The sequence below is a fragment of the Alnus glutinosa genome, chromosome 1 (genome assembly GCF_958979055.1).
Source record: "Alnus glutinosa chromosome 1, dhAlnGlut1.1, whole genome shotgun sequence".
Lineage (NCBI taxonomy): Eukaryota > Viridiplantae > Streptophyta > Magnoliopsida > Fagales > Betulaceae > Alnus > Alnus glutinosa.
In genome coordinates, this window is record NC_084886.1 from 19,873,961 (window position 1) to 19,901,473 (window position 27,513).

At 37.8% G+C, this 27,513-nt stretch overlaps 2 protein-coding genes across 2 annotated transcripts; one reads left to right on the plus strand and one right to left on the minus strand.

The window, feature by feature from the left end:
- Positions 1-3,143: 3,143 nt before the first annotated feature.
- On the minus strand, positions 3,144-16,686 carry LOC133876425 (uncharacterized). The gene is made up of 12 exons (XM_062314710.1): positions 16,538-16,686; positions 16,165-16,334; positions 7,954-8,059; positions 7,760-7,830; positions 7,636-7,685; positions 6,747-6,820; positions 6,598-6,660; positions 6,174-6,261; positions 3,923-3,985; positions 3,770-3,849; positions 3,619-3,690; positions 3,144-3,527 (listed from the first exon to the last, which is right to left on the minus strand). The coding sequence occupies exons 3-12, from the start codon at positions 7,983-7,985 to the stop codon at positions 3,446-3,448; spliced, it is 675 nt and encodes a 224-aa protein (XP_062170694.1). The 5' UTR covers positions 7,986-8,059; positions 16,165-16,334; positions 16,538-16,686; the 3' UTR covers positions 3,144-3,445.
- Positions 16,687-24,284: 7,598 nt separating this feature from the next.
- Positions 24,285-26,745, plus strand: LOC133851523 (uncharacterized). Its single transcript, XM_062288001.1, has 2 exons — positions 24,285-25,723; positions 25,782-26,745. The coding sequence occupies exons 1-2, from the start codon at positions 24,285-24,287 to the stop codon at positions 26,743-26,745; spliced, it is 2,403 nt and encodes an 800-aa protein (XP_062143985.1).
- The last annotated feature ends 768 nt before the right edge of the window (positions 26,746-27,513 follow it).

Sequence of the window (27,513 nt, forward strand, 5' to 3'; positions counted from 1 at the left end):
AGGTGGTCATCATTAATGTACGGGCTAATGGAGGTATATAAACGGAGCAGTTATTAGTTGTTAACCGCATAACTACAATTGAATAACCAGATAACTATATAATAAAGGTGTATAAACGGAGCGATTATTAACCGAAAATAACCAATAACTGCTAATAACAGCCAACAACTGCTAGTCAGGAAAACTGAGAAACTGAAAAACCGAAAAATAACCGCAACTGAATAACTAAATAACCGGGTACTTAGTTGCGGTTACCAGTTATAGCATTTTAAAAAACCAGTTAATAACCGGTAACCGGTTTTTTTATTTTATGTATAAATAATATTAAACCTAATTCATTCCTGACCTAGTATCTTCTCCACTAATTAAGGATAATAAAATAGGACGAAATTCTCAAACTTTTCTCCTGCTCATCGTCTCTCCCAAACCTCCATCCTCTGAACCGCATCAAAAACCAAACTCCATGGGAGGAAGGAAGCTCGGTGCTTCCCTCCCCCTCCTCACCCTCTTCTCTATCTTCTCCTCCCCTCCTCCTTTTTCCTCAACTACCGCCTTTTTGAGGCCCCTATCTTACTAGAGTTTACTTTAGCCCCACTTGCCTCAATGGAGGCCTTATATTAGCTTTCTCTACCAACATCACAGCCCACATCGGCCACCTCCTTTTTCCACCGTGTCCTTTGTCGCGTTTGGTTAGGAACTTAAGTTGAGTTTTTAGGAGCTAGATCTACGCTCCTCAATCAGATTCAGGATGACACGAGCCTCTCCACCGTGGTCCCTGTTGTCTCCTGCCTCCATCGAGACTAGCTGCAATCCACTTGGAACTCTCCTCAATAGAGCGTAGATTACACATGCCAATGAGTGAATCTCACTCGCCGACACGTGGAGGCCACATTTCACCCACTATCCTTCCCCCACCTTTGCTATTGGCGGATGGTGGCAGTTTGTGGCGGCGTCGGCAACTCCTAACTGACCAGTGTTGTGTGTATGTTGTTTGTTTTACTACTTTTGTATTTATGGGTTATCTGTTTTATGTATTTTCTTTATGTTCTTTGTAATGGTTATGCACTCATTGTTTAAGTCATTTGGACTTTGCGTATACCTTTAAGCACCTTCACTCGTGGCTTAGGTTATAGGTATCCGTGCCAAAAATCAATAGGCTCGCGTCTTATAATGCATTACATCCGCATACTTATATTCTTAGTGTTTATTTAGGGTTGTCCAGCCCTAATTTTGATGTAATTTCTCTTTCAAGTATCTAAAAAAAATGTATCTTCTCCGCTCTTCACAGCACATCGTCGCATCTTCTTCTCCACTTCTCTTCTTCTTTCCTTCTTCTATTTTGAATATATGATCCACGCCCACGCCGATGACGCCTAGTGCCCACTTGGTTGATGACCAAGACAGCAAGCGCCACTCCCTCAGCATATTGTTCAAGGAGGTAATCATTTTTTTTCTTATTTCCCTGTGTAATTACGAAAGTTAGAATTCTTAGGTTTTTTTTAAGAAAAAATTAAATGATTTAAATTTTGATATATTACTATTTGTTATCGTGTGTGTGTGTGTATATATTAAATACTTTGATTGAACGCATCAAACTGCAAATCAAAGGGTTTCGAATTTTGCGTTTGATCATCTGCAATCTTGTCTGCTTTGTATTTCTCTAATCTATGGGTATTTTGTTTTTAAGAAACTTAAATTGTTGTTGTATGGGAACTTAGTAGTTTACATAATTTTATCTGCTCGATTATTTCATTGAATTTCATCTTTCTGGTTCCGTTTGGTTGCTAATAAATTTTCAAAAAATGAAAATAGTTTCGAAATTGTTTTTCCCTCATGCTTTTATTTTTAGTTGCTAATAAGGATGTTTGATGTTACCTGTTCAGTGCTTGAAAAAATTAGAAGAGAATGAGCCACTTACTCTCAACGTGGAGATGTTAATGCTGCTTATAAAATGGTTACATCATTCGAATTCATATTTATTTTACATTTAATGAAGGAAATTGTGGGTATTACTGATGTTTTGTATCAAGCTTTGCAGCAAAAATCTCAAGACATTTTGAATGCTATTCATTCAGTTTATGTTGCAAAAAAAAACTTATCAAAAAGCTGAGAGATGATGATTTTGATAAATTGCTTGAGAATATTGTCTCTTTATCCAAAAAATTTGAAATTGACATCCCAAACTTGAGTGCCCGTTATATTGAAGGTTGATGTCGTGATCAACAGAATCACATTACTGTGAAACATCATTATCATTTTGACATATTTAATGTTACTATAGACTTTCAATTGCAATAGCTCAATAGTAGGTTTGGTGAAAGGGCAGTGAAACTTTTGACACTTAGCTCAGCTTTGGATCCAAATTATGGTTATAAATCCTTTAAAATTGATGATATATGTAGTCTTGCATAGGTGTATTATTCTCTTGATTTTTTTGAGCAGAAGAAAATTAATTTGGAATTTCAATTGAAGTATTTTGAACTTGATGTGCATAATGACTTGAAATTACAAAATTTGTCTTCCATTGCAAAATTCTGTTAAGGATTGGCAAAGATAGAAAATTCAAACACATAACATCTTATTGATAGATTGATTCGTCTTATTTTGACTCTTTCAGTGTTTACAACGACTAGCGAACAAGCCTTTTCAACTATAAAAGTTGTTAAAACAAGACTTTGCTACTGCAAAGATAGAATATCACGTCAATGCAAACTGCAAAGACCTAAACATATTTTAGTGATTAAAACTCATTACATCAACAATTATCTTGGTAGGTACAATATTTCTCTTTGGTCAATTGCAACGCCTTACTAGACGTCTCGGCAACCAATCAAATTGGTAACCTTTTTCAGAAGTCGAGGCGCAATTAGCACCTTAAATGATGCACAACCAAAATTTACAAAAATTTTTAGAGAGGAGATCAAAGAGTCCAATTCAATTTTTTTTTTTATATAAAAAAAAAAATGGAATTATTTCGGGATCTCAGGGACAACGTTGACCAGTCAGTCAACAAATTTATCTTAGCAATTCTGCAACGCTAGGGATAATCATGGCAAACACCTACGTACATCTTTCTAGTCTAAAAACATACACAAAAAAAAAAAAAAAAAAAAAAAGAAGAAGACAAATGCATACGTGGTGGATGACACATACATAAGCGGACAGTTCGATAATATCAACATCATTTCTGGGAGACATTGAGGAATGTCTCCCAGAAACATGAGTTGTTTCATATCAGCTTACAACCCTGGATTATATTTGACATACATTTACATAGACCGCATCGTTCCTAACTCAATGACAGCAGCTACAACAAATGCATACATGAAAAGTAGAAAACCTAATCCTACCAACCAAGCCTCAAGAGTGCAGCACTTATAGTTACACAACTACAGATATGTTGACGGTCTTCACATATAGACATCATCTTAACAGCTCACCCTACTCACATGTCCATGTCATCAAAAATCTCCCCATCTTCCTCACAAGGTAATTCAACCATAAGAAATTCATCGGCCACCAAATTACTGCAAAAAAAGAAGAAGCAAGAATTAAGCCAAAAAATTACCCATGACAGCTGATGGGAAAACCATAGTACTAAGAAACATTTTAACCCACCTCAAACAGCAAAGACGAAAACTCACGACGCGCTTTAGTTTTCTGTTATAGAAGAAGAAATTGAAAGACCATCTGAAGAGACAAGAAGTTCCCAAGTCATAATTGCAGCTATTTGACTAGCACTGATTTCAATGGAGATATCAAAACTTACATGGCTCCTCTCTCTAGAAACGGATCTGCATCAGAGTCCGGGTTGTAACTGTAAATTTCGCATTCCGCTAGTTTTACAACCTGCACCACAAGATATCATAAAATCGCCAGCCTCTTGGTACAACTGGCATTCAATTCTAAAAAGTAAACTCACCTCGTCAAGAGCCTTGTACAAGGCCTCCAGCAGGGAACTGCCCCCATTAGTCTCGATCCATTCCTGCAATTGAATGGTCCAACAACCAACACCCAAGGCTGAGAGAGGTATTCTTCATAATAAAGCCAACCATAAGGTCATGCGAAACAGTACATTATCATGCATCATTATACTCTGCATCATCACTAGTAGAAACAGACAAGCAACAACTTCTCTCAATGAATGGATTTGGGGGGGGAGGGGGCAATAGGGGACCCCCAAATAAATTCTTACCTCCATCCCTGCTTGCCTCCAATTGATGCAATAAGGAATCAAGACACTTGTGCCAATTTAGTTCAGAAATGGCAAGAATATCCAAAAGTAAATCAGATGGTCTATACTTCTTTCTAATTCAGGCATTGACCCATCAGAACACCATACTTCAGAAAAAAAATTACAAGTCCATATAACAGAGAAGGCAAAATATGATAATATGGTCTTCAGTAATGTCTAAAGTGGAACTTCAATAGATGAACAAAATAATTAATAGAGTGAAAAATATTAGTTGTAGAAGGCAAAAAGTGTACACCAAAACAAAATCTGATTCAAATCCAACGTTCATGGATCATGTAAGAACACGTGATTTTTCTTTTCTCACAGGCTTACGCCGATATTGGGCCTTAAGTGTTTTGGGCTTAAGCGCAAGGCGGGCCAGATGCTCAAGAGGGCTAAGGTGGTTTTAAGAAGGGCCCGGTTTTGGGTAGGGTCCAGTAGCTTGGGTTCCAAGTCCGATACCAAGAAGGCTGTTTTGGTGGGTTCTGACGCTGTTGTGGATTCGAGCTTGGTGTCTTCATCGGGTTTTGGAGCGGCTGATGGGTGGGTCTTGGTTTACTCATGTGATTCCTGGTCTGTCGTCTCCGGCGGCTGCCGATGGTCCTGTTCCAAGTTCCCCTGGTCCTATTCTGGCGTATTCTGGGCCGGAATCTTTTGTGCAATCCTTCGGATCAAATGCTTTTGTGATTACGGGTTCTACAACTTCAGGTTCAGCGTCATCGGTGGCTGCATTTTGGTCCTGTCCTGACTTCCTTTGGTCATGCTCTGGAGTCTTCTAGGCCGAAATCTTCTATGCAAGCCTCTCTCCCTTTTGATCAAGCTTCCTCTGGACAGACCGCTTTGGGTGAAAGGCTCTGCTTTTCACTTCCGGTGATGTCGGAGTGTGGGGCTCCTATCTACCCATCGGAGTCCAAATTGGTGCTGAGATATTACCGTAGATCAAAGGTAGGCAGAGGAGCTCAGTTGAACGCTTCTCTGATTGACGAGGCTTTGACAGCGATCCGTGCTCTGATGGCGCTGCCTTTTGGTGCCCAACCCTCATCGGAGCCTGGTGGGGGAATGGTCAGTAAGTTTCCCTCGAGTAGCCTTCTTTGGCGTGGCTTCCTTCTCCCAAACAGAGTGGGTGGGTCTTCTCTCTCTTCGGCTTAGTCTATGGGTGTGAAGATGGGGGGCATTGGTGCCCAGCCAAGGCTTGGGGGCCTTCCTCTGTTGCCGTCTTCGTTATTTTTTATGAATAATAATAATTTTTATTGAAGAAAGAGGAATATCCTCGTAGATGAAGAGTATACAAAAAAACAAGAGCAACAAAGAAATTGTCGTCTTCCTTAGAGGTGGGTGAATCTTCGAGAGGAGATTTTTTTAAGGGGTTGGTGGTTCTCCCAGGGCCACGATAGAAGTTGGTTTCTATTTCCAGACTCTGAGGGTCTCCCACAAGGGGAATGTGAAGGGCTTTTTGGATTTAATGGCTCAAATTGATATGGAGCAGCATCAAGAGGTTTCATTTTTCACTCTTAAGTTTAAAGGGAGTAGAGGGGTGAAAAACCTACAGTGCTCAATTAATTATGATGCTAGGGATTTTGGTTCTAGCCGAGACAAAGGCAAAGAGTGCCCTTGTTGTGGTGTAATGGTATCTAAGTTTTGTGGGCTGGTTCCTGTTGGGGTGTTTGGGTTTGCTTTTGTTTTTGGGTTTTGCAGGTGTTTTTTCTTTTTTCTTTCTTTTTCCTGTTTTGGTGTCCTTTTTGTATATTTCCTGTATGCTTAAGGGCACCAATAAATTATTCCCCCTACCCAAAAAAGTGTAAATCTATGGAAAAAGATGAGGGGCACATGCGTGTTACTTTTAAAAGTTCGAATAAGATTAGAAAGTAGTATACCTTTAGCTGGAAAAAGTAAGGTTAACAAAAAGAGAAAAACAAAACAAAACATTATATAGCAATACCTTTGATGCTTCAAACATGTAGGTATCAAAAATCTGCTTAAAAATGTCCCAGCTTTCCTCCGTGAAGAACTGGTGAGCTTTCACCGCACTAGAAAACCGCAAAGACGAAGGCAATATCGTAATATAAAGAAGCCACAAAATAGCCCAAAGCAACACATCTATAGCATGCACTTGATAAAACTAATACGTGTTAAATAAACCAACCGTATGATTGACCACATTAGACTTGGGAAATGGAGAGATTTGAACTCTCAGCTCCTAGAGCAACAGTTTTCTGAACTGTCTGTCAAACCCTTTGACAACACTCCCAGTGATTGAAAGAGGATTATTTAGTGGGTTGCCAAGTCGCCCAATAAGCTGACAATGACATTACCCATAATCCTCTTTTCAGCCATATGTGCAATAAAAATGTACATAGAGATACCTGAAATCATAATCCGGATACATGTGATTCAGTGTAAGAACCAGGTAGATCAATGTCTTCCGGCTGGAATGAACATAAAGGAAAACCAGTCAAACAAACATAAGAGATAAACTATACTTTCCAAAGCCAATCTAGGCAACAGTCACCACCTGGATCTGCTCAACAGGAAATCAGCTGGCAAGGAAGAGTCAGTGTCTGAAGATTTCCCTAGATAATCAAGCATCTGAAGTAAAAAGTAAGAATTAAACACATATATGCAGAATCCTGAAAAGATAAACAAAGAACCAAAATCTGCTGTCAAATAGAAAAGACGTTAGGACAAAATAGTCAAGAAATGTATCTCTTCAAAGCTTTTCCATCTCAAGTACGGATAAAGAGTCGTGAAGAGCACACACACAAACACAGAGATAAACAAAGTACCACAATTCAGCTCTTGAAAAGAAAACGATAATAAGAGAAGTAAATAAAGTGTGAACAGTATGATTCACTATCAACACTTTAGAGCTTCACCATCTCAAGCACGGAAAAAGAACCATACAGAGCACAAGCGGAATCATTAACATGAAACAGGGAGAAAAAAAAAATCAAGTGTGCATTTAGCAAAGAAATCTTGCTTTAATCAAGAAAGATGAGAAGAGACTTTTTCTTTTTTGACCTTCCTCTTTATATAGGTTAATAGTAGGAGAAATACTCAGCTAAGATGGTCAATCCAATAGGACAGAGAAACCTAACAGGAGAAAAAAGGATGGGAAAAAATCTGAAAGGAACAAGAAAAGTAGTACATGTTTTAAGAAATTGTGCATCAAAATTGTCTTGCAAGAGTTTAAAATAATCAAACACACACAGCTAAGATGGTCAATCCAATAGGACAGAGAAACCTAACAGGAGAAAAAAGGATGGGAAAAAATCTAAAAGGAACAAGAAAAGTAGTACATGTTTTAAGAAATTGTGCATCAAAATTGTCTTGCAAGAGTTTAAAATAATCAAACACACACAATGTGTGTGTGTGTGTGTGTGTGTTTCATGTGCCTAATTTACCTCATTCTCCAAGCTGAGAGACAGTTTCTTATCAGTTCCCGTGTGTTTGCCTAGAAGAAACAAAAAAGAACTAAGTTGATCTTGAACAAATACCAAACACTTCTAGAACTTGTAATGTTCTTACAGGAGTAAGCTTCAAGGCATCCTTTAATGGTACGCTCTCCAAGGTTTAAATGACTTAGGAAATCATTTAACCTGCAAGAATAACATAAAAACTTAATACTAGATATCAACTTTGAAAGGAATAAAATAAAAGGTTGACTGAATGAAATGAATTAATCAAAATTTAATTTCTTTATATAATTATTTAACAATTACCGATCCAAAGGAGTGTATTCCAAGAACTTCATGTTGAGTAAACTTCAAATGGATGCAATGATTTTGATGTGGCAGGTACCACTTGCAATGGAAATGTCCAGGGATCCTGAATGATAAATAACTATTAGCATAGAGAGAAAGCTAGATAAAGAGAGAACCATGAAATAGATCAGTTAAAAAGCTTTCTGGAAAGGCCTGAGGTTGCAAAATATCAACCTCAGCATCATGCATATTTATCAACTACATCACAGCCACAATGGAGAGAGAGAAAAAAAATTGAAATATCTAATGAAATACAGTTCCAGCCTGCTTATGAACTAATTTATAACCACCAAAGAAATCATATTTTTAAAATGAATATGTCCAAGTAATTTTGCTACGCAACCTAATTCCAAGCTGTTTGTAAGCTACTTCCAACCCATGAAACAAAGCTCAAATAAGTCTCATCTGGAAGACCACTTTAATAAATATCGCGTTAAATGGGAGAAAGTTTGTGCCAATGTTACCAACATTACCAAGCTGATAAAACAACAAATCAGAAATGTGGTGCCAAAGGAACATAATTACACCCAAAAACTATTTACGAATCATCCTTGGAAGGAAATAATATATACCCCCTCTGTAATAAAGTAGATAGGTTGCTATTGGCCTTTTCTTTCTTTTGAAAGTTATTAAAGGCTTTTCGGCCAGAAACCATTTTAGACTGAGTAGGATCAACTAAGTATGGTGAGGTCTGTGAGTCGTTTGTCTGTTGAGTCTAAGGACTTCGACTTGTCGGTGGTGGGAGGTTGTACTGGGATTCGGATACGAGAGAAATGCAAAGGAGTGACGAGGTCTATCCTTCTACGTAGAGATGAGGCAGTCTGGTTGTTCAAGTCGTTTGATGAGTTAGTCTCGGTTCAGGATTCTAGAGTCTTTTGGAATCAATCCGTTGCTGGCTTCCCACGTATTCTTGGACAACAATGCTCTAATAGGCATGGTTTTTTCCTGCTTATTGAAGAATATGAGGGCAGGAAGAAAAATGGTTCCATTTTAGTGCCGAAAGGGAGATACGGTGAGGGTTGGGAGAGGTTTGAGGTGGAGCTCCGCCTAGCCATCAGTCATCTTCAAGCGGATCAGTCCAGGGTCACAAAGCAGACTAGTGCACCGAAAGTTCTACTAGCTGGGACTAAAGCGGAGACAAGGAGGAGTTTTGCAGAGGTGTTAACTTCGACTCGGCCAGGGAATGAAGAGCCGTTTGGTCCTTCCAGTCAGCATTTAGCAAGAATTCCAAGGTGGTTGGAAGGTTCAAAGGAAATAGGGAAGAAGGAACTTTATCAGGTGCAGGATCCGGTTAAGGATTTTCGTGCTCATGCAAAGGCTCCAGTGTCTCCGGCCCCTTCTTCGTCGATGTTTCCTCCTACGGCGGCTAACGATAGCCTGTCCAGAGAATTTTTTCCGGCGAAGGGCTTGAAGAAGAAACCAGCCCCGATGTCTCACGCATCGGGAAAGTCGCAGGACTCATTCCCAAGGAGAGAAGCTGTTGGGTCTGCCAACACGTCTTCCGTTGCTTCACGCAAGGTCTTCTCTGGTGATAGGCTAGGTGTTCGTAGGCTAAGGGAGTCGTTGGCAGTTCTGCACGAGGAGATAGGCCTTTGTCTCACGGATCTTCTCTTGCTGGAGGAAGGACACCTGGATTTCAGTCAGAAGCAGTTTGCTTCTCACGCTGCTCCTAAGACCAAGCAGGCCTTTATGGGCTTCAAGGATACCCGGCCCATCTCCAAATCCTCTAAAGTGGCCCATGATTCTAAAGGCAAAGCCCCTCTGGGTTTTCCCATTAAAAAGCCCAAGTTTATTGTTAAAGCTAAAGCTGGATCATGCCTAAGACCCATTCCGACCCCTGTGTTTTCTATGCATGCTGGAGCGTCATCATCCGCAGCACATCAGGTGCGTAAAGCCAAGGATTCCGGCGCCTCTGCTCGTGGGTCTGGTTCAGATCATTCCAGTCGTGGTTTTCAACGTGTTTATCAACGCCGGAAGTCTGGAATTTCTAAGGTTGTTTGGACAAGAAAACAGGGACAGGTCACGGTAGTGGGTCGGAGCGTGAGGGCTGGGAAACCAGAAAATTCCCTTCGGCTGAGTATGCCTGAGGTCGTGTTGTGTGGTGAAGAAGGAGAAGATGCAGCAGTGGCTCTTCAGGTGGACGGTGGCTCTTTGAAGGGTAACATCATTACTGAAGTAGGGGAGCAGGTTTCGGGAGTCTTGCCGGAGCTCCTGGTAACAGAATGTACTTGTTATGAGATGGGTGCTCCTGCTGTGGGTACAAGCTCAGTGACAAAGATGATGGACATTAACAATTTGCAGATGGTGATATGTGAACCTGTTTTAGTGGGAAATCAAGGGGAGAGCTGCCTTGGGGAAGATGCTGGTGTAACAGATGAGGGAGAAGTTCTACTGGACAGTGGTACACAGGATGTTAGAAGCGATCTCCTGTTAGAACTAGTAGAAAAAAATTCTAACGAGGAGGGGGCGAGTGGTGCACCGCTGGAAATCACACCTTTGGCAGCAAAAGGGGGAGAAAAACAAAGGATATCACCTAGATGGGTGGTGGAAAAAGTTATGAGATGTTATCAGGCTATCGGATTATCTTGCGAAGGATTTGAGGACAGAATGTTAGCTATGTTTGAGGAGATAGAAGCTGCTGGAGGAAGATCCTCGGCCAGTCCTCAGACTTTGTGTCCGTTGAACAAAGGGGCAAAAGGGAAGAGAGAACTAAACAGGTTGGCTTGGTCCTTGAATTATGAGAAGAAAGGGGCTCTATCGGCTAGAGGTCGCATCAAAGGTAGGGGTTCTGTATGCAATTATGATGCCTAAATTACTTTCGTGGAATGTTAGAGGGATTAATGAGATGAAAAAAAGAGTAGAAATTAGAGGGCTTCTAAGAGAATGGAGGGCGGATATTGTTTGTTTGGTGGAGACTAAAATGGCAATAATCTCAAGGGAGGTGGTGCGGAGTTTATGGGGGTGTAATCAGGTTGATTGGTGTTATTTGGGAGCCAATGGAGCATCGGGTGGGATCTTACTTATGTGGGATAGGAGAGTGGTGGAGAAATTGGGGGAATGTATAGGTAGATATACGGTTGCTTGTTCTTTCCGCAACATTGGTGATAATGTTTCTTGGGCGTTTGGGGGGGTTTATGGCCCTAATGATGACAGGGATAGGAGGGATTTATGGATTGAGTTAGCTGGATTGATGAGTTGTTGGGAGGTGCCGTGGTGTATTGGGGGAGATTTTAATGTTGTTCGTTTTCCGAGTGAGAGGTCGGGCATTACCAGTTTCTCAGCTGCTATGGAAGAATTTTCAGACTTCATCTTCATGCAGAACTTGGTGGATCTACCTCTTCAAGATGGCCAATTTACATGGTCGAATAACCACACATGGTCGAGAATTGATAGATTCTTAATTTCTATGGAGTGGGAGGAACACTATCCCGAAGTAGTCCAAAGGAGGCTTCCAAGACTTCTGTCCGATCACTTCCCTTTGTTTTTGGATTGTGGGGCACCAAGAGGAGGAAAAAGGTCTTTTAAATTTGAGAACATGTGGCTGAATTATGAGGGCTTTGTTGAGCAAATCAAAAAGTGGTGGTTGTCTTATGAGTGTTCGGGTTCTCCAAGTCACATTTTGGCGTTTAAACTGAAGGCATTGAAGACGGACTTGAAGAAATGGAATGCTGAAGTGTTTGGTGATATAGGGAAGAAGAAGAAGGAATTATTGGAGGGCATTTGTGAGCTGGATGCAGTTGATGAAGGCCGAGGCCTAGAGGAGGAAGAGAAGGTTCGCAAGATAGATATGTCTAGAGAGCTGGAGAAAACTCTTCTGTGTGAGGAAATAATTTGGAGACAGAAATCCAGAGCTTTGTGGTTGAAGGAGGGGGACAAGAACACAAAATTTTTTCACAGGATGGCCAACTCGCGTCGCCAATTTAATCAAGTGGATTCTATAAGTATAGATGGTGAAATCTCCAAAGATCCAAAGGAAATTCAGGAGCATATAGTTCAATTTTACAAAAACTTGTATGTTGAGAATTCTTCTTGGCGGCCAAGGGTAGAGGGCCTTTCTTTTCTTTCAATTGATGAAGATGAGAGTAGCTGGATAGAGAGAGGGTTTGAGGAGAAGGAGGTGTGGGAGGTCATCAGAGATTTCAATGGAGATAAGGCTCCGGGCCCCGACGGTTTCACTATGGCTTTTTTTCAGAAGTGTTGGGATATCTTAAAGCATGACATTATGGCTGTTTTTGCAGATTTTCACTCTCGAGGCAAGTTTGAAAAGAGTTTCAATGCTACTTTTGTCTCTCTGATTCCAAAGAAGAATGATGTTGTGGTTGTGAGTGATTTTCGACCTATCAGTCTTATTGGGGGAATTTACAAGATTATTTCCAAAGTCCTTGCGAACAGGTTTAAATCAGTGTTGGGTAAGATTATTTCAAACACCCAAAATGCGTTCATTGGTGGTCGACAAATCTTGGATTCAGTGCTTATTGCTAATGAATGTGTGGATAGTCAAATCCGTTCAGGGGATTCTGGGTTGTTGTGTAAGCTGGATCTGGAAAAGGCCTATGATCATGTGAATTGGGACTTCTTACTTTACTTATTACAACGTTGTGGCTTTGGGGAGAAATGGAGAGCTTGGATTCGTTTTTGTATCTCTACGGTGAGATTCTCCATCCTTGTCAATGGAACTCCGACGGGTTTCTTTACTAGCTCTCGCGGGTTGCGACAAGGTGATCCTCTGTCGCCTTTATTATTTGTGGTGGTTATGGAGGCTTTGAGTCGGATGCTGGCTGCTGCGATGGAGCAGGGTTCGATGACAGGCTTTACTGTGGGACATAGTGAGTCAGAGGCAATAGTAGTGAATCATTTATTGTTTGCTGATGATACGTTGATTTTTTGTGGAGCGCAAGAAGAACAAATTCGACATCTGAGGTGCATTTTTCTTTGTTTTGAGGCAGTTTCGGGATTAAGGATTAATTTAGGAAAGTCAGAAATTGTTCCTATTGGTGAGGTGGAGGATGTTGAAGGGTTGGCCCAACTTATGGGTTGTAGGGTTGGATCGCTGCCTATGACATATTTGGGTATGCCTTTGGGTGCCTCTTACAAGTCCGTTCTTACTTGGAAAGGGGTGATTGAGAAAATGGAAAGGAAACTGGCTGGTTGGAAGTGTATGTATTTGTCAAAGGGCGGTCGGTTGACTCTTATTAAGAGCACGCTGTCCAATATCCCCACGTATCTCTTGTCGCTGTTCCCTATTCCTTTGAGGGTGGCTAATCGTCTTGAAAAAATCCAGAGGGATTTCCTATGGGGTGGCATAGGGGATGAGGCCAAATTTCATTTAGTGAAATGGAACAGGATTTGTACTCCGTTGCATTCAGGTGGGTTGGGAGTTCACAACCTTTCCCTGTTTAACCAAGCTCTTTTAGGTAAATGGTTGTGGAGATATGGTAGGGAGAGAGAGGCTCTATGGCGTTTGGTGATTGACGCCAAATTTGGGAGCCTAAAGGGTGGGTGGTGCTCTATTGAGGTGTCGGGTTCCTATGGAGTAGGGGTTTGGAGATATATTAGGAAAGGGTGGGAGAAGTTTTGCAATTATGTTCGGTTTGTGGTAGGGGATGGATCATATATCAGTTTCTGGCATGATCGGTGGTGTGGGGAGATTTCTTTGAAGCTTTGTTTTCCAGTTCTGTATAGTCTTGTGAGGAACAAAGCGGCTATGGTGGTAGATAATATGGCTGTTCATAATGGCAATATTCATTGGAATGTTCTCTTTACGCGGCAATTACAGGACTGGGAGTTGGAGATGGTGCTCTCTTTCTTCGAGCGGTTGTACTCCACTCCGATTCGACAAGGAGAGGGTGACAAGTTAGTTTGGAACCTCTCTACAAGGAGCTATTTTGAAGTGAGGTCATATTATGAAGCACTTAGTCGGAAAGAAGGTCCATCATTCCCGTGGAAGAAGATATGGTGTGCTAAGGCTCCGACAAGGGTGGCGTTCTTTGTATGGACTGTAGCTTTAGGAAAAATTTTGACTCATGACAATCTACGTAAGAGGAATATTGTGGTTATTGAGTGGTGTTGTATGTGTAAAAAGAAGGGGGAGTCTATTGATCATCTATTACTTCATTGCGACACCGCCCGTGAGCTTTGGAGTTTTATGTTTTCTTTATTTGGAGTTGAATGGGTCATGCCACAATCGGTGATGGGTTTGTTGACTACTTGGGGTGCATTTCGAGGGCATGGCCTAGCAAAAAAGGTTTGGCGTTTAGTTCCTCACTGTGTTTTGTGGAGCATTTGGAGGGAGCGGAATGCGAGACTTTTTGAAGATGTCGAGACTGTAATGGTAGTTTTAAGGAAGCGTCTTCTTAACACGCTATATCTATGGATAGCTCCCCATCTTTGCCACCTAGGTGTTTCTACTTTTGTAGACTTTCTTAATTTATTAGTTGTTCCTCCTGTTTAGGGGCTCTCTTGTATACTTCCCGTGTATTAGGGTTGCGCCCCTCTGCGCTTTTTATTGAATTTTAAATTACTTATCAAAAAATAAAGTAGATAGGTTGCTTTCCCTTTCGGGCTGTCCAAAAATACAAGAATTTCCAAAAAAGGAAAGTATTTATCCAATTAACTTCGCATATTATCCCTAAATTTGAATACTCTTTATTTGAAATATGATCCCACCCTTTCTTTTCCAAATTTGAACTCACCTTCTCGACTCTCACCTAAGGGAATTTTAGAAAGATTGTTATATTTACTGTTGTTTCATTAAAATGCACACAACTTGCAATCACCCCATCTATTTTGGGAGGGTAAGAGTAATTGAAGAAGCATGGATAGTTCAATATAAAGCTGTCTATAGCCAAATATACCACAGCCAGTATAAAGCATAATGTGATCCTAATAAGGCAAATGAAGTAATTAGAGGTAAAACCTCAAATGCATAGCTTGAAAACTGGACAACAAGAAAATTGCTTGAAACCAAATTGTACTAAATATGAGAATATGCAAGGCCAATTAAAAGAAATAAAAGTTTTTTGTGAGCCACATTCGCATTGTGCCATTGATAATATCATATCCAAAGGTCATCCTAGCATAATACCTAGAATCCCAACAACATGCAACAATATTACAAGGTGCACACCCCATCAAAATAGTTAATGAAATAACACCCTCAGAGAGAGAATACCCCATATATATTTTTTATCTATTACATGCTTTCAATTCTATTGACCACTCAACCTATCCTTATATGCATAGGCAAAGGATTAGAACCCACATAATCTAGATACAATTTTGCTAGACAAACTCTAACCTGTTTTACATTTTCCTTTAAAAGCTCTCAAATATACCCAAAATTTTCAATTGAATGACTAGGTAAAAATCATTAAAACAAATTATTTGGTACAACTTGATAATAATTTTCAATAAATTATAAGCTTTTATCATCTTAGAACGATGTATGTGTATACCTGAATGATATGTTCTTAGATCTTACTTGCAAAATTATGAATAAGTTTCTACATTAACATTACCATCTCGAAACGGGGACTTGAAAAAAGATGCTTTATATATTCAAAGCAAACAGGCTTTTAATTCTAAATATTGATGAATAAGCATATAAATGCACCCAAAAAAAAAAAAATTCTGGAATATATTAATGTTCAATATGTTTTGACATTTCTCACCATTTCCATTCCACTTTTTATATCTTTTAAACACTTTTTGTCCTTTTACATTTCTTATTGAGCAGATATATCCATAACCAAGTTTCATCTATATGTTAGGAACCTTACAATTATATTATTATTATTAAATAATCAGTCATTTCCTTACTAGGTTAGGATTTCTCTTCCTACCAGGATTAGTATTACTGATTCCTCTTCTTACTAGGAATAGGGTTATTTTCTATTCTATAAAAGCAATGTAAGTGCCTTTAGGCTAATCATCGAATAACAATTTCAATCAATTGCTATAAGCAATGTGTGGAGGCTAGACCCCCTCGAAGAGGCCATATCTTTCTCTGTTTTAATTTGGTTTTCTCTGATTTTGGGTAATAAGAACTTAGGTTCTTATCATCTGGTATCATAGCAGCGCTTTTTTGGAAGATTTCGTTGTGCAGTGTCGTGTGACGGTGGAGGATTGTGGTGCTGATCGTGCGGCAGTAGCATATTGCTCAGCCGTTACCTGTAGTGCTGCGTGTGGTGGTTGGGTTGCTTTGAGCGTATGTGGGATCGCCGTCGACTCGTTCTGTGGGAGGTCGGCGCTGTTCCGGTGGGCGCTGGTGACGATCTGTGCGACGTGTGGATGTACTCCGGTGGTGCGGTGGCTGCTGATCTCTCCGCGTCAATTTTTTTCTGAAATTTACACAAAGCAAGCAATACAATTCCAGCCATTAAATAGCACTACAAATGTTACAAGCAAAGAAATAAACCACCATATTTTCCATAAATTGGTGATAAACACAACGCGAAGCGAATACGAATGAAAATATGGAAGTAAAAACGGAAAACAGAGCAGAAGAAACGAAAAGATAAGGTCGAGGGAGTGATTGAAGTACCTATTAGAGAAGATTGCTCAAATTATGGTAAAATTTTGAGCGGGAGTGCTCTAATTTAATGGATTTGGAATTGGGTGGTGGTATTTTGGGGGATCAAAGGGTTTCGAAGAGCCGTAAATTCGAATATTCTATTTTTATTTGACTTAGAATATAACAGGTAGCTCATGAATTTTGGTTGGTGAGAACGAGTTTCGTATGTGAGCACGACTAGTGGCAACGGCAGTGGCCCAGATCAGCTCGCGAGCCCAATTGGCCCAACTTGAGTTAGAGTTGGGTAGGATTCGATTAAGAGAAAATAAAAGTAGATTATTCTACTACTATCGTATACTAAGGATTTAAAAATTTATATTTTCTACGAACAAAGTTCTTGTTGATTCAAATATTGATTTTATTTTCATATCATCCCAATTATATGACGAGATATATTATTCGTACATCAAGTATACACCTGGTGCATTTGACAACACGAGACCCACATCAAATGCATTGAGTGTGCACTTAATATATACCAAATTAATATACAAATAACATATCTCGACTTATGATTGGTTTTTCCAACATCATGGTAAAAGTCATAAAAGATATGAGTCGTGGTAGAAAAATCTTTCTTGGTTTGAGTGTGTTCCCATGCCTAAAAGAGATGAGTTATCATTACTTGTTTCTTTATATATTGTGACTTTATATTTTATAAGGGAAATTTTACTTATCTCTTGAATTGTCACTCATTTTGTAATGTTTCCTTAAAGTTCAAAATTTCTCAATTTACTATGTCAAACTTTTAATTTTTTACAACGTCCCCCTCCCTTAAAAGTTGGAGTTAAATTAGACAGCAAAATGGGTAAAATGACCTTTTATACCCTTGAAAATTTTATAAAATTTCAAATTTACACTTACTTGCAAATTAAAAAAAAAAAAAAACAAAACAAAACAAAAGAAAAAACTGTGACCCACAGCTGAGTCTAGTCACCAGAGCCACAAGTCACACCATTGGGTGGGTTAGATTTACACATACCATTTATTTTTATTTTTATTTTCTTTTAAGAAAAGAATAAGGGCATTTTGGAAATTTCACATCCCTCCGTTAGGATTTAACAAAAAATCCTAACAAATGGGGGACATTGCAAAAAGATAAATCTATGAGCATCTTGATTTTAACCTCTTCCCGGCAGGGTTGACGCTATCTCAATGGATTTGTAATAACACATCGGTGGCCCGAATATGTATGTTACCATTCATCACTAGCAGCCCGACCGAGTTTGACATCGAGTGGCCCGAGCCACTAATGAAGTCCGCCTATAGTAACCTCTACTCAAGTATGGTTACGTCTGCCTAGTGGCAGACCCAGATAATTGACATTGGAGGGGCCGATAAACATAATTTAAAATAGAAATTGAATAATTTGTCACACAATGTATATCACAAAAGTACATTATAAAAATTCATAAATATGTGCCAAAATTAATATATTAGCAACAAAAACATATTGGCACTAGTACAAAAAGACAGAAATATAAAGCGTTCAAAATCTAGTTTACGTCATTTTAGAAAGAAAATCATCAAGTATTGATCTAAATTGAAGCTCTCAGCAATTTCCTTTTCAATGTATACAACTAAACTATTTGTGAGAAATTTATTATTCATGTTGTTGCGAAGTCTTGTTTTAACAATTTTCATAGCTGAAAAGGCTTGCTCGGGAGTCGTTGTAGACACTGAAATAGTCAAAACAAGACGAATCAACCTATCAATAAGATGGTATGTCTTTGATTTTCCTGTCTCTGCCAATCCCTGACATAATTCTGCAATGGAAGACAAATTTTGTAATTTCAAATCATTATGTTTATGCACATCAAGTTCAAAATACTTCAACTGAAATCCCAAATTAATTTTTTCCTGCTCAGAAAAATTAAGAGGATAATACACCTCTGCAAGACTACATATATCATCAATTTATAACCATCCTTTGGATCCAAAACTAAGCTAAGTGTCAAAAGTTTGACTGCCCTTTCACCAAACTTACAATTGAACTATTGCAGTTGAAAGTCTAAACCAGCATTGAATATGTCAAAATGATAGTTATGCTCTACTGTAATGTGATTCTGTTGATTATGACCTCGACCTTCAATATAACGAGCACTCAAGTCTAGGATGTTAATTTCAAATTTCTTGGAGAAAGAGACAACATTCTCAAGCAATTTATCACAATCATCATCTCTCAGCTTTTGGATAAGTTTTTTCGCAGCAAAAACTAAATTAATAGCATTCAAAATGTATTGAGATTTTTGCAGCAAAGCTTGACAAAGAACATCAGTAATACCCATAATTTCCTTCATCAAATGTAAAATAAATATGAATTCGAAGGATATAACCATTTTATAAGCAGCATTAGCATCTCCATGTTGAGAGTAATTGGCTTATTCTCTTCTAATTTTGTCAAGCACTGAACAAGTAGCATCAACACATACTTATTAGGCTACAAATAGAATTATAATGAGAAGGCCCACGAGTATCACTAGCTCGTTTCAAAGTGCCAATTTGGTTAGCTCATTTTCTAGTTTCAAGTTCACCAATAACTCGCATATATGCAATTTTTTTTGCTTGAGCAACTTGTAGTTGATCGTGGCGTGTACATGAAGGACCAACTATATTGATAATGAAATTCAAATTTGTGAAGAACTCATGAACATAAACCACTTCTCTAGATGCAGCAACTAATGTCAATTGCAATCGGTGAGCAAAACAATGAACATAGTATTTATAAGAACAATCATTAAAAAATAATGCCAAAAATCCTTTCTATTCACCACGCATATTGCTAGCACCATCATATCCTTGTCCACGAATATTTTGAATATCAAGTCCATGATGAGAAAGAACATTAGATGTTTTATTCTTTAAAGTAAATGCCGATGTATCTTCAACATGAACAAGATCAAAGAAGTGTTCTTGTATAAAACCATATTTGTCAACAAATCTCAAAACAATAACCATTTGTTCTCTTTTAAATTCATCTTGTGCTTCATCAACAATAATGCAAAATTTAGAGTCTCTAATATCTTCATGAATTTTATCTCGCAATTTACTTGCCATGACTTGCAAAATCTCATTTTGAATTCTATGTGAAGTATACTTTGCAGATTTAGGAGCATTTTCCAAAACAACTGTTGCAACTTTTTCATTACATGATGCCAAAATTTTAATCATCTCAAGAAAATTACCTCGATTTTTTAAATCAGGAGTCTCATCATGACCTCTAAAAGCACATCCTTGAAATGCAAGACATCGAACAACAACAATAGAAGTTTTCACACGTAGTCGATTATTTTGAATTTGTTCAGTATTTTGTGCATTCAATAATTTATCAATATGCCGTGATTGTTGTTTTAAATCCTCACAAGATTTCACAGCATTATTATGGGCTGAACAAGGATCCTCTCCAATGTGAGTCAAAAAGGCACATTTCTTTCCATCATGAACCTTTTTCCAATTTCTAAATCTCTTGGTAATAAATACATCACATCCAGGACGTCCAATTAGTTTCGTTGTAAAAAGATAACTGGCAAACAATATGCGGCATCCGTAGTAGGAAAATACTTATGCCAAGATGAAAATTGTGTGAACCATGAAGCTTGAAAACGACGGGGATGGTTTTCTAGTCTAGAAAGTGGATAGTCTAGACGAAGAAATTGATATGGACACGCTTTCAAATAAGCCATTCTTATTTCATCACGTCGATTGACTGGATAGTCCTACATCGGAGGACGTAATCCTAGATCCCGTTCTATACAAAAAGCATAAACTTCGTTAACATTAAGCGTGGAAGATTTAAAAGGAATCTCTTGAGTTTTCCACAATTAGAGATTCATAAGGATGTTCTTCAACTCCAATCCTTAAGTTTCAGCATTAAAATTCAATGGTAGATTATGTAATGAGCCGCCTTTTTCAAAAAAAGCGTAAATGAAAATTTTTTATTTTTATACGTGTCGTTATGACATCATCACAGTATAAAATAGCAGCGGATTATATTTAATTAACATCTAGGTTAAAACATAGCCAACACATTAGAGCTTCTAATAAAAATACCTCATATAATAAAAGCTAGTGTAATTAAGGCATTACACATAAGATAAGTCTTGTGCCACGCAGGGCACGAACAAAATAACTAAGTCATCTAGAGAATTATTATTATTAGGGTTGGTAATTTTTGACACGACCCGCGAACCCGACACGAGAAAATAGGGTTTGAGTTTAGTATAATCGGGGTCGGGTCATAATCGAGTCAACCCGATTAGAATCGTGTTTGGCGGGTCAACCCCCTGGTTGACCTGCCAGACACGATTCTAACCCTGTTATATTAAAAAAAAAAAAAGAAAAAAAAAAAAAAAAGAAAAGAAAAAGAAAGAAAGAAAGAAAAGAAGAAAGAACTAGAAACCCGAAATGCCCAATTGTGATTCTGCGAATTCACTTATTCACTGGAGAAAGAAAATAAGAAATGAACGGAAGTTGGAACCCTAGCCCAGTAGTCCACAGCTAGCCGCACGCCCGCCCGCCCGCCTGCGCATTCGCACTTCTCGTCTTCTCTTTCAGACTTTCAGAGTTTCAGTTCAGTGCTTCAAACTTTCAAGTTTCACTCTTCGGTCCCTAGCTTGACTCCCTTCAATCTCACGCAGTCGTCTTTTTCTTGCTCGGTCTTTGCTTGCGAGTGAAGCTTTTAAGGAGCTCGCCGTCTCAATACAAGGTAATCAAATTTATTTCCTTATTATGAACTTTGTTGATGACATTGTTCATTCATTATGTTGTTGTTTGTCGACATGTAGGATTCAGAAAACAAGCTTTCAGTTCAATAAACATTACAACACTAATAGAGAATTAGTACAATAGAGATTCTAGAACTTCTTTCACTTGTAGGGGACTCATTCACTATTTTAGAGTAGTATGATTCATATAGGACTAAATAATTTATTTTGTTATTATTTTCGTTTGAGGTGCCCTCTCCCCGGTGAGAGGGGGAGGTCGACAGGTTTCTATACTACTCTAAACAGGCTAATTAATGCATTAGATTGATGGAAACGCTCAGGCCCCGCGTCGTTAAAATGCAATGAATCGTGCATAAAAAAAGTCCGTGATGGCAGGGAAGGTTCACTTTTTTAAGCTGTATGATGCTTATACTGTCCAGTTACTAACTATCTGGTGATATGTAATTGTCACTTTATGGTTTCATATTGGAACATGATTTCTGTAATCCATGGCTCTGTTACTTCTTTTGTTTATATGGAATTTGAACTGAGCTTGTTTTCTTATCAGAACTTATGTAGCTAAGCAGCCTTCGAATAGAGGCAATAAGATTCCCTTAGTATGGAAACCATCATGTTCAATAAATTTTCCCAGTCACCAGCCTCCAGGACAATAGGTCCAGTTTGGGACAAGAAATCATTGCTCTGGCTGCATTTTGTAAAAGGAGACCATGTCTCGTACTTGCCTTATACATTAGGCAAGCTGGCGAAGGGCAGAACATAGTATATAATGAGGCCAGGTGAACCCTGTCCATGCTTAGAATAATCTCAATCTGGGACTACCCTAAGCATGTATTAACTGAAATTTCACCCTTCCAAAGGAGAAATGAAACTCCTATTATAGAGGACTGAATACCATTTTTTTCATTCTTGGTAGTAATGTAATTTTTTTCTTAAACCAAGATAGAGTAATAGTTTCAGTGGGCAACAAAAAAAAAAAAAAATAGTAAATGATATCAATCCTATCTTCTTGTCTCACTAGCTTTGCCTAAGAACCCTCCCTATGCCTAGTTTGTTTCACTAGCTTTGCATGAGCACCCTCCTTATCAGGGGCGGAGGCACGTTGGAGGCATGGCCCCCCCCAAAAAAAAATTGACTTCTAAATTTTTATTATTATTTTTTTTTTATTAATGTACTAATGGTCCCTGCAAAAAATGAATTCAACCCCCCTAATTTTTTTTTCTTTAAAAAAAAAAAATTATCCTCAAGCCGGTAGTTCTGGCACTTAAATCTTAAAAGAAAAAAAAAATCATAATAATAATAATTAAAAAAAAAAAAAAACCAACAGCAGCAGCAGACCATACAAAAAACAAGAAAAAAAAAAAAAAAAAAAACCACAGCTACGCAGCAGATAGGTCCTAGGGAAAAAAAAATAATCAGACATGAGACAGCAATCAACCTCTCCACACGGCAAATGTGTAATCACTGAAATGTCAATAAAAAAAAATTCACACTCCACAAGAGAAAAGGGGGCAAACCAAATTGCTCTTCAGTTTTCTAACTTCCTCAAATTTTTCTCACCAACTCTCTGTCAAAAGTATCACCCAAACCCCAAGAAAAAGGAAAAAAAAAGTTGTGGTGCAGTCCTAAAAATACCGAGGCTTAGAGGGGAGAGAACTGAGATCTGAGATTGAGAGGTTGTGCATCCACCGTCTTCCACGCACCCGATGCTACGCCCCACCACCACTAGCGTCCAGCGCGCGGTCCAGGGCCTCCAAGCTGTCCATCTAGCCTCGAGACACTGTCTTCTATCACTGTGAAACACTGAGACGTCACAAACGTGGGTTATCTGCTCTAGCCTCTAGTATTTACGCCATTTTTTTTCTATGCTGTGTTTGAGAGAGGCGTGAGATGAGGAAATGTTGTGTTTGAGAGTCTGAGACTTTGAGGGAGGCGTTAGGCGTAAGGGAGGCGTTAGGCGTAGGAGAGAAATCAAAGTGAGGAAATGACTCAAATGAGGAATAATGGAATATTGTAGATTTGTCTTTTGTGAAAGCCAGAAGGATAGAGTTTAGAAAAACCACTTGAGTCTTTGACCGAATGATTTCAAATTTTCAATGCTCTGATGAGTCATGCGTGGCCGTGGGACTATCAAACCATTAAGGCATTAACCATGGTGGGACCGTGACTGTGAGGATTGGGGAGACATGGAGAGATTTTTTCAAAAAGACCAATAATTTTTTTTCAAAAAAGACCAATAGCTTTGTAAGACACTTAGACGTTCTGGAAGGTCTGAGTTTATATATTAGATTTTTTTTTTTTTTTTTTCTTTAGGAATCAAATGATTAAAATTTCAAATATGATTATGTATTTATGTGATTAATGTAAAAAAATAATCAATAAATCAAATATGGTTTGTTAATATTTATCTTTGAATGATAAAAAAACATATATTTGTTTTTATTATTTAATTTGTTTTTTTTTTTCAATATTTAGCCTAGATAGAATTCTTAAGAAGCTTACAAAATAAATACACAAAAAAAGAAAATTACGTATGCCATTTTCTTTTTTTCTTTTTTATTGTGTTCCATAATTAATTTTCTAATTAATTTTTTTATTATTATTATTGGTTTGCAGCATTCAGCTAGCACATTATTGTCTTTGATTTGTTTTTAAGAAACTCCTTAAGCTCAAGATAACATTGCTTCACTGAAAGGTACTCATTTTTCTTGTACCCTATTAATTGTGCTTAGTTTATTTGTCAAGTAGTTTATATTTTTTTTGTGTTTGCTATTTTGGCTAAATTAAGATTTTTAATAGTTACTTTGATTATTGATTTTTTTTTTCTTTATAATTTGATGGGTTTTTTGATTTAGTTAATTTTTCGTTGCTTTTTTGGTTGTTAATGCTAATAAGAACTATTATAAGTAAAAAAAATTCTAATAAAAATCTTATATTTCTAGGTACTTTTTGGTTGATTTATTAATTTATAAATTTTTCTTACAGCTTAGAAAAATATGAGCAGACCAAAAACAATCGATTCATTCTTTAAGAAAAAATGTGCGAGTCATTCAGAGGTTAATAGTGATACACCTTTAAATAGACCGTTAGCAACGGATCTTAATGCTTCAGTGACTGATGAACGGCCTTCCAAATGTCCAAGAATCCTTCCTGAAGAAATTGATGCCACCTCTCTGCAACGTGATCCAGGAAAACGTCTGCAAATATGGGAATTTCCTGTAAACTTACAAGATGAAATGCGACGTGCTTATCTTAGAGCTGGCCCATGTCAACCTATTCTTAAACCTACAGAATATCCAGTTTCAGGACCGGAGAATAATCGTCGTCGATTTCAAGCTTCTTGGTTTCAGACATACTCAACTTGGTTGGAATATTCGGAATCAAAGGATGCTATCTTTTGTCATCCATGTTACATTTTTGCTAAGAAATCAACAGGTCGTCCAGGATCAGATGCATTTACAGTGAAAGGTTTTAAGAATTGGAAAAAGGTGAACGATGGAATGAATTGTCCTTTAATGGGGCATGTGGGGACAGATCCCAATTCACCACATAAAATTGCTGTGAAATGTTGTGAAGATCTGAAGAATTATTCACGGCATATTGGCAAGTTAATTGAAAAACAGTCATCACGGGAAATAGAGAATAATCGATTGCGGGTCAAAACCTCAATAGATAGTGTTCGATGGCTAGCATTTCAAGCATGTGCATTCAGAGGTCATGATGAAAGCTCCGACTCAAAAAATCAAGGTAACTTCATTGAATTGATAAAGTTTTTAGCAACTTTTAATGATAAAGTTGATGGAATTGTGTTGACAAATGCTCCACGGAATGCCAAATATACATCACCCCAAATTCAAAAAGAAATTTTGCATATCTTTGCAACTAAAGTACGAGATGTGATTCGTAAAGAAATTGGGGATGCTAAATTTTGCATTCTTGTTGATGAAGCTCGGGATGAGTCAAAAAAGGAGCAAATGGCAATCATTTTGAGATTTGTTGATAAAGATTGTTTTATTCGAGAGAGATTCTTTCATATTGTCCATGTCAAAGATACTACTGCATTAACTTTAAAAAAGAAGATATGTGATGTCCTTTCTTGTAACGACCTCAAAATTCAGAATATTCGAGGTCAGGGATATGATGGAGGTAGTAATATGCGTGGAGAATGGAATAGGCTACAAGCTTTATTTCTTAGAGAATGTCCATATGCATATTATGTGCATTGCTTTGCTCATAAGCTACAATTAGCTTTGGTTGCAGCATCTAGAGAAGCAAAATCTGTTCATCAATTCTTTGAGAATTTGAATTTTATTATCAACATTGTTGTTGGTTCTTCAAAACGCAATGATGAATTGCAATCTGCTCAAGTTGCTGAAATTGAAAGTATGATTGCTTCTAATGAAATTGAGACTGGAATGGGGGGCCAACCAAATTGGTACTTTGCAATGACCTGGAGATATTTGATGGTCTTCTCATTTTAATTCTGTTTGTAGCTTGATAAGAATGTTACATGCTACTTGTTCAGTTCTCGACACTATCTCAAAGGATGGAACCAACTATTCTCAGCGCGGTGATGCTGAAGCGGCTTATATGGTATTAACATCATTTGAATTTATTTTGATATTACATTTGATGAAAGAGATTATGGGATTTACTAATTGTCTTTGTCAAGCTTTGCAACAAAATTCTCAAGACATTTTAAATGCCATGAAATTGGTTTCAACTACAAAATCACTTCTTCAGAATTTGAGAAATGAAAAGTGGGAGCATTTCCTTGATACTGTTAAATCATTTTGTGAAAAAAATGAAATTGATGTTCCTGATATGAATGCTCGTTACACTAGAGCTCGAGGTAGATCATGTCGCCAAAATGAAGAATCTTTCATGACAATGGAGTATCATTTTAAAATTGATGTATTTATTGCTGCAATAGACTTCCAATTGCAAGAACTGGATAATAGATTTAGTGAGCATGCAGTGGAACTTCTTCGTCTTAGTGCCGCTTTAAGCCCTCAAGATGCATACAAATCATTTAAGATCGATGATATATGCAACTTAGTTGAGAAGTTCTATCCTCAAGATTTTACCGAGCAAGAGAAAATCATTTTGAGATTTCAAATGGATCATTATAAGCTTGATGTGCCAAAACATTCAGATTTTCAGAATATGTCCACTTTATCTGAGTTGTGCAGAGGATTAGCAATTTCAAGAAAATCAAAGATTTATAATTTGATTGACAGGTTGATTCGTCTAGTGTTGACTCTCCCTGTTTCTACCGCTACTACTGAACGAGCATTTTCTGCCATGAAACTTGTAAAAACTAGATTACGTAGCAGAATGGAAGATGAGTTTCTAGCAGATAATTTGATAGTTTATATCGAGAAAGAAATTGCTAAGGATTTCACTACAGAGATGATAATGGATGAGTTTTATTCCATGAAAGACCGTCGACGTTGAGCACAATTCGAAGGAGATGTGAAGTTTTTTTTTTGATTTTTTTTTTTTTGTATATGTCTATAGCAAACTAGAACGCTTTTGTATTCGGATGAAAAGTTATTTTTAAATATAATTTTATAGACATGTAACTTTTGTATACAGTTATAGCTTATGGTTTACTATGAAGTTAAGTTTAACTGTTTATTAAGACTTGTTTTTTTTATTATTATTTTACAAGCGGGCGCACATTGGACTATATTTATTTATTTATTCATTTACGTTCGGCCCCCCCTTAAACTAATTCCTGGCTCCGCCCCTGCTCCTTATGCCTAGTTTGTTTATGTAGTCATCTCTGGATCTCATGCATCTTAAGAGCATAAACTCATTTTATTTCATTTTTTATTTTCGTTTCCTTGAAAGTCCAATATATATACAAGGTGTGTTACTTGTATTAAAAGAAATACAAAATGAGGATTTACTAGGTTACTGATACTTCTATATTTATAAAGAGAAGAATTATCAATTCCTGTCAAGAGATTAATTTATGAGATTGGGTGAGCATTAATTAAATTGTGATAGAATTTGTTATACTATTTTATAGAATTTGTTGCTGCTATAATAGAGCTAATTGCTAATACTCTTTTGCAACCTGTGTAGCTTTTATAGACAAACGAAGTAGCATACACAACTCATCTATTGTGTGACTTGTGTCCAATCATGAATCAGGATCAAGAACAGCTTGAGCAGGTAAGATTATTAGCCTTTTAAGTTTCAAGTTGTCTTTGTGAG